Raw genomic sequence first — 7,753 nt, forward strand, 5'->3', positions numbered from 1 at the left:
CTCTCTCTCTCTCTCTCTCTCTGTCACACACTCACACACACACACACGCACATACACACAAATAATTAAACATTTAAAAAAGTGGATATTTTCTTATGCGAGCACAACACCACAATCGCTGCTGGTCAACTCTTCAATAACCCTTTGGTATTATCTGATACCTGACCACATTACAATTTTCCCGATTGTCTCCAAAATGTCTTTTTACTGTTTTTGTTTAATCAAGATCCCAAGCAAGATCATGCTTTACATTGTCACCAACACTCTCTGATCTTTTCTAACCAAATGGGCAAAAGGTAATCTCTCACTGTTATTCTAATTTTCACTTTTTAAATTATGAGTAAGGAATTTCCAAGCTAGTTCTTACTGAATTTATGAAATGGCATTTGTGTCCAGTCTGTGGATTGCCTACTTTTTATATTTAGTTGTCGGTCTTTTTCTTAGATATTTATTGGGACTCTGTTTTCACATGAAGGAAATTAGCCCTTTGTCAGTCCCATATTTGCAAATATTTCTTTCCAGTTTGTTATGCATCTCTTGTTTATGGTATTTTTGTGGATGTAGAAATTTGGCCTTTATTTTTACTATTTAAAAAAATGTTTGATTTTAGAGAGAGAGTGTGGGGAGGGGCAAAAGGAGAGAGAGAGAGAATCTTAAACTGATTCCACACTCAGCAATTTGACCTTCATATCATTACATAGAGATGTATAAATTTGTCCTTTGGATATTTCTGATTAAGCAGTCTTTTCCTTCATGAGTTCTGGGTTCTTGTCTTAAAGGGTTGATTTCCAGGGCGTTTGGGTGGCTCAGTCGTTTGAGGGTCAGAGTCTTGGTTTCGGCTCACGTCATGATCCCAGGGTCATGGGATCGAGCCCTGCATTGGGCTCTATGTTCAGTGTGGAGCCTGCTTATGATTATCTCTCTTTCCCTCTGCCCCTCTCCCCTGCTCATACGTGCTCTCCCTCTCTAAGGAAAAAAAAAAGGTTGATTTCCCCATTCCACAATAATAAATATTCCGATGTGGTTTTTTTCTGGTACTCTTATGATTTCATGTTTTATATTTAAGTCTTTGATTCCTCAGGCATGTGTTTCGGTGTTAGGAACTCTAGCTAAAAGAGGTGCCCTTCTGACCTTCACTTTCTTGCCATCGATCTCAAGGGAGCGCACAGTGAAATCCACCCCAATCGTGTTCTGCTGCGTCTCCGTGTAGACCCCAGATTTGAAATGCTGCACCACACACGTCTTCCCCACATTGGAATCCCCAATGAGGATAATCTTGAACAAATAGTCAAAATTCTCATCTGCTGCCCTGGATGAGCTGGAGAATTGCATGGCTGTTGCCACCTAGAACGGACCTAGGAAGAAAAGCAGGAACTCAGTCTCTCTTTAGTGAGCTAGGCACTGTTCGGTCAGGAGCCGGGGACTCGGGATGCAGGACGGGACAAGAGAAAGGGAGGTTCTTGCTTTCGTGGCACTAGCGTTCTTGTGGGAGAAGGACATTAATTACTGGTCAGGTACAAGGGAGCTATCCCCACAAGCCCACACCTGCCCTCGGTGGGTTGACATTACTTTAGAATGTAGAGATTTAACTGCCATTGTCTGTTGGGCCCAGCACATAAGCAACACTCTCAGCTGACAGGACCGACTGAAATCTTAGTCACTGAGGCGAAGTGCCTCACACTCCATCAAGTGCCCAGAGCAGGAGGATGGCAGAGGAGATGCCTACGGGAGTGCTCTACCTGCCACTCATCAGCTGGAGGACGTGCCTACATGTCATCCTATCTCCACTTTGCATGGGGAGCAAAACTCCCAGCTATGGAAGACTCAACGTCCAGGCAACCAGCAACAAGGACAGACAAGATCTGACAGGAAGTCAGTTTGGGGAAGAGTGACATGGCCTTTTCTTCTGGTTTCCTTGACCAGGAAATTAAGACTTTGAGACTATTTCAAAATGAGAACTATGCAGGGCACCTGGCTGGCGCAGTTGGTAGAGCCCACAACTCTTGATCTCAGGGTCGTGAGTTCAAGCCCTATGTTGGAGTAAGAGGTTATTTAATAAATAAACTAAAAAAAAAAAAAAAAAAAAAACCCAAATGAAAACTATGGTTTTCAAGTGTTTAGAGCATATTTTACGATAGACTGGAAAAAATAAAGTTTCTAATGACAGTGGCTCCCTAATTGATTATGGCATTACTATCTGGAGGGGATAATTAAAAATATATATTCCTGGAGACCATCCCAGATCTGCTAAATATAGTTAAACACCTGCACACATGTGTGCACACGCGCACACACACACGCACAGGCAAACACTCCCCAGGTGATTCTGATGACCATCTGGTTTGGGAAGTGCTGATCAACACAATCCCTCACCTGAAACTTGATTCCCACTTCAGCATTTCTGCTTCAGTATTCACCTCTGCTTCAATATCTCTGATCCCCAGGAACTCACTGCTTCCTGAAAAAGCCCATTTGGCATGCCCAGCTCTAACTTACATGGGGTTGAATTCTATCTCTCTGGAGTTTCCATCTGTTGACCCTCGTGCTGTGCCCGGACTTGGCAGATTCCTATTCCACATGACAGCCCGTCAGATATTTGAAGCAGCAAGCACATCCCCTCAAGGCAAATATCCCTGGGCCTTTCAACTGTGCTTCACATGGTGCTGTGTTGGGTCTCCTCCTCCTCCAGCGTGTCGTAAAAATACACGAAACCTGATAGCATTTGGCGATTAGATTTGACTGGCTGCAGACTGTTCCTGCCTTATAGCACCCTTCTCCATTTCTTCCCGTTTTAGTTTCGGGTTTTCTCGAAAGCCCGAAAAGGACAAGTCTGTATCATCACAGAAACTGAAAAGCACACAGATTCATCACCTGCCTGGGAAAACCCTGAGCTTTAAATGGATGAAGAAGGATCCCATACCTCTCTTGGACACCTCTGAAGTCACCTATGGCTAAATGATCCAGCAGACAAAAGCCACGATGAAACCCCTTTCTTTGTTCCTTCTGGCTTTTCAAATGAGGCCCTTCTACTTCCGGTGTCATATCCCTGGCACTTGAGCTGGAATCTTGCTTCCACGGCCCCCTTGCCCAAGTAAGTCCTCAGGGTTTCCACAGAAGCCCTCTTCACCCAAGCCTGCGGCGCCGCAAGGAGGAAAGAGCGGTGCCCCCCGCCCGCCCCCGCCGGTGCCCTTCATCCCGCATCCTGTAACCCTCACCTTCCCGGTCCACCTGTTGCTTACCTGGCTCGCTCTCTCACCTCTGCTAGCAGGTAATGTTCACTTCTTCTCCGAGCTTTCCTTTTCCGTCCTCCTGCCTCGCTGGCCTGGTGGGAGCTGTGGTTCCGTCCCCAGGTGTCCGCTTTGGCGACCGGAGAAAGTGAAAGGAGAGCGCAGACCCTCCCACCGCACCTGAGCGCGGCCGCTCGCGCGCGCCGTTGGGTACAAAGCGCAAAGGCAAAGGCGAGGCGCCGGCCAGCACACCCCGCGCAAAGTCAGCCTTCCCGGCCAACCTCCGTCACCCAGTCACCTAGCAAAGCCAAGCGGGAAGGACGAGCCGGTTCACTCAGCCACGACCTGTCCAGCCGCCCCCGTTCCTTCTTTCCACTCCCCTCCTCTTTTGCAGCCCTCGCCCCCCACCTTCCCTTGGGTCCCTTGTTGTGCCGGGGGCGGGGGGCGGCCGGGAGAGAGAACGGCAATGTCAAGGAGAATAGGGACCTGGATCTTGAGTCATTTGATTGTTTTGTGGACTTGAATAACTTTCTGAGGGGCAATTGAGAGAAAGAAGGTGGTCCAAAAAGATTAAAAAACCAAAACGACTTTGAATTTGCATGGGAAGAAAGCTGAAACAAACAAACACTTGTTTCCTCTCCCTCAAAAAATCCACCACAGAACAAGGGTTAATTTCTAGGTCTGAGAAAACCTAGAGTTTATCAGTCTCCTGCTGGCAGTAGAAGCAGAAAGCTGAGGTGAGTTTTCCTCACTTTTTTCCCCTCACAGTGTCTGGAAATGTCACTGTCCCTCAGATCTTAGGCGCTAGATTTTCTCCACGATGCAGAATGCAAGGCGTGGGCAGTTAAGCTACACTGTGCAAAACGGAAACATCCAGATTGATAAAATATTTAAACTGGTGTAGTGTTTTCAAACTGGGGGCTGAGATCTATTAATGAGTCACGAAATCAATTTTTGTGGATTGCACCCAGCACTTTCACAGAGGAACCTAGGACACAATTTCAGAATATATCTCGTGCAGTCATGCGGTCAGGCTAAGTACTGTTTTGTGCAACGTATGGACCAGTTGAATACATGCATGTGTGTGCTGGGCTGACGTAAAATGTGTTTCTTTTTTTTTAAACATATTTTCTTTTTTAAAAAAATTTTTTAAATGCTTTTATTTATTTTTGAGAGGGAGAGAGAGAGAGGGGGGCAGAGAGAGAAAGAGAGAGAATGACACAGAATCTGAAACCGGCTCCAGGCTCTGAGCTGTCAGCATGGACTCTGACACGGCGCTTAAACCCACAAACTGTGAGATCATGACCTGAGCTGAAGTCAGACGCTTAACCGACTAAGCCACCCAGGCACCCCCATAAAATGTATTTCTACTGTGGGTTGAGGCCTAAAAAGATTGAGAAGCATTGAAATAGAGGACAATTTATTCACTATCCAAGAACATTTCTTTCTATGATTCCTTCAGGAAACCTTTAAATTATAATTTATCTTACCCCGTATTCCATTTACACATCACTTTTCGGGAACCTCTCTTTTTGAGAAAGATACACCCAATGCTGGCAGGTAGAGCAAGAAAACAAAGGATACTGCCAGCTGCTGCTGCACATTGTCACTTTGAGAGCCACTGTCATATGTCTGTGAATTGAAAATGAAATATCCGTCAAGATTCACCACCATGTACAGGCCGAAAGAAGGCAGGAAATAAAGCCTGTTTGATGTTCGTGTCAATGAGGTTAGATGTCAAAATGGTTTCTTCTTCTAGTTATGGTTATGGGGAAAGGAAAAAAAAAAGTCAGCTGACTCAGACCCGGTACTTGGAGAACATCTAGAAGTAGAAATCAAAGAGTGAAATGTCTAGGTGGTTGTGGAAGTTAAGGAGAGAGAGAGTCTGCCTCTCCCTATTCTGACCCCTCTCCACCAACATGACTATAAGTGCAAAGAGCGTGGTGTGGGCTTCTTGACCTGGGTGGTGGTGACACAGGTGATATCTTATTCACCCCCTCTGCACACACACATACATACATTTATGCACACGCACACATATGTTTCACAATACATACACTTTATCATTTTAGCCATTTTTTTTGACGTTTATTTATTTTTGAGACAGAGAGAGACACAGCATGAACGGGGGAGGGTCAGAGAGAGGGAGACACAGAATCTGAAACAGGCTCCAGGCTCTGAGCCATCAGCCCAGAGCCCAACGTGGGGCTCGAACTCGCGGACCGCGAGATCATGACCTGAGCTGAAGTCGGACGCTTAACCGACTGAGCTACCCAGGCGCCCCTCATTTTAGCCATTTTTAAGGGCATTGAATATATTCAAATTGTGCAACCCTCACTACTATCCATCTCCAGAACTTTTGCATCATCCCCAGCTGAAACTGCCCCTTAAGCACTAACTCCCATTTCTCTTCCCCCTTGGTCTCTGGTAACCACTATTCTACTTTCTCTCCCTATCGTGTTGATTACTCTAGGCACTTCATGTAAACAGAATCATACACTGTTTGTCCTTTTGTGACTGGCTTATTTCAATGTGTCTCTATCCCACGGACACAATCTATGTTGTAGCGTGTGTCAGAATTTCATTCCTTTTAAAGGCTGAATAATGTTCCACTGTGTGTGTGTGTGTGTGTTTCTTTTTTTAAAGATTAACAATTTTTTATTTATCTCTACACCCAACACGGGGCTCAAACTCATGCCCCCAAGATCAAGAGTCACATGCTCTTCCAACTGAGCCAGCCAGGTGCGCCTTAAGATTTTATTTTATTTAAACTTTTTTCAATGTTTATTTATTTTTGAGAGGGAGAGACTGACAGACAGAGGTGAGTGGGGGGAGGGACAGAGAGAGAGAGGGAGGCACAGAATGTGAAACAGGCTCCAAGCTCTGAGCTGTCAGCACAGAATGTGATGCAGGGCTCAAACCCACAAACTGTGAGATCATGACCTGAGCCAAAGTCAGTCACTTAACCAACTGAGTCACCCAGGCGCTCCAAGATTTTATTTTTAAGTAATCTCTACACCCAACGTAGGGCTCGAACTCACAACCCCGGGATCAAGAGTTGAACACTCCACCAACTGAGCCAGCCAGGAGCTCCTCCACAAAATATTTTTAAAAATAAAAGTGAAATGTTGGGGCAATTTGTTTTTGCTCACCCTGATATCACATTTTCCCAGCCACACTCTCAGATGACTGGGAACAGAACTACAACTGCCTTGTTGTAAAGGAAAATACAAATTAAAAATAAGAGGTTTAAGTCTCCCTTGGAAATAAGAACTCCCACCTCCACCCTGCCCTTTGTCCTTTTCAAATAGATGTATAGCCATTCATAATGGCTAAATAACCTCTTGCTAGCCTCATATCAGGAAACTTTCCAGGACCCGGGAGCCATCTTGAAATACAAACATCCAGGGCGATAGTCCTCCAGTTTCCTAGTTTCTGGGAGGCTAAAAGCCTAACTTCTGTGGGCGTCTTGCTCCAATTTGCAACACTATCTCTTGTCCTAGAGGTATGAGAAGTCTGTTTCTCCTTTGGATAAGCCAATTCAGGCAGTCTCCCCAGTTGCCATGATAAAGTTTGGACCAACTATACGTGACAAAAGCTCCTGTCCCGGTCTTCTCAGTTGAGGGCTAGTGATTGCTTATTTGAGAACATGCATGTAAGGGGTTGTATCTGCTTGGCTGTATATGCGGGAGATTCCTTTCTGTCTTTGCAATCTGTTAGATCATGATGAGCATCACATTCTGGTTTAATGTTTATCCAATAGTAAAACTTTTCTTTCTCTATCTTTGTAGAGAAATTTTCTTGGTTGGGAGATTAAAAAAAAAAATTATATTCCCCCAACAGGTGAAAGAGCCCAGGAGACTAGAAGGTTCCACTTCCAAGTCCTGCCTCCTTTTAAGGCCTTTAATTTTAGTTTGAGGCTGTCAGGATCTTAACACTCATTTACTTGTTTGGGTGGGTGGGGTGGAGTGCAGAAGGTGAATGGCAGAGGCAGATTAATGGCCCTGCCTGCATGGGTCACTGCGTTTAATTAATTTAAATAAAAGTCTAAAGCTTACACCCTGATGCCTGGTCAGTAGCAAACTTAGCAGCATGTCACTTTCTATAAAAACAAAGAACAGAATAAAGCTTTTCTGGAAAAAAAAGATGCCCTATATAGCAATTCTGCCCAGATCATTATATATTATCTCTCACTGTCTTTTTCCAGCTGACACTCCTGGCCGTCATCCGTCCGCCAGCCCAACAGCCAGGTTCACCGAGGCCCCCGCATTCCCTCTCCCTTCCGCTGTCACCCCTAGGCGACTCGCAGGTGAAACGGCGCGGTCGGACTACGACTCCCAGCATGCCCCCCGGGAGGGGCGGGTCACGTGAGCGTCCGGAAACCCTGGCTGCCGGGGCGCGGGTGAGGTGGCGGCGGGGACGACTGGCTGCGGGCAGCGGAGCGGAGCGAGCGGGTCAGTGGGCCGCAGCGCGGCGACGACGCCGCGGTCTCGGGTGCGCGAGCCGCGGCGCGTGGGGCGCGACCG

At 46.2% G+C, this 7,753-nt stretch overlaps 2 protein-coding genes across 3 annotated transcripts in view; one reads left to right on the plus strand and one right to left on the minus strand.

Annotated features, from left to right (window-relative positions):
* The window catches only part of RAB19 (RAB19, member RAS oncogene family), a 10,603-nt gene extending 7,236 nt beyond the window's left edge, over positions 1-3,367 (minus strand). Inside the window, exons 1-2 of one of the 2 annotated variants that reach the window (XM_040471796.1) lie at positions 3,257-3,367; positions 1,132-1,355 (exon numbers count right to left, since the gene is read on the minus strand). In XM_040471796.1, coding sequence (XP_040327730.1) covers positions 1,132-1,332 — 201 coding nt within the window. In that variant the 5' untranslated portion in view covers positions 1,333-1,355; positions 3,257-3,367. Of the gene's footprint in view, positions 1-1,131; positions 1,356-3,239 lie in introns of both variants that reach the window. The other variant, XM_040471795.1, reaches the window with a different exon arrangement.
* Positions 3,368-7,576: 4,209 nt separating this feature from the next.
* The window catches only part of SLC37A3 (solute carrier family 37 member 3), a 47,367-nt gene continuing 47,190 nt past the window's right edge, over positions 7,577-7,753 (plus strand). The window contains 1 exon segment of the mRNA XM_040471797.1: positions 7,577-7,681. The gene's annotated coding sequence lies outside the window, so the exon portion shown is untranslated.

This window comes from Herpailurus yagouaroundi, unplaced genomic scaffold (assembly GCF_014898765.1).
Source record: "Herpailurus yagouaroundi ecotype Mexico unplaced genomic scaffold, PumYag 100, whole genome shotgun sequence".
Classification (NCBI taxonomy): Eukaryota; Metazoa; Chordata; class Mammalia; order Carnivora; family Felidae; genus Herpailurus; species Herpailurus yagouaroundi.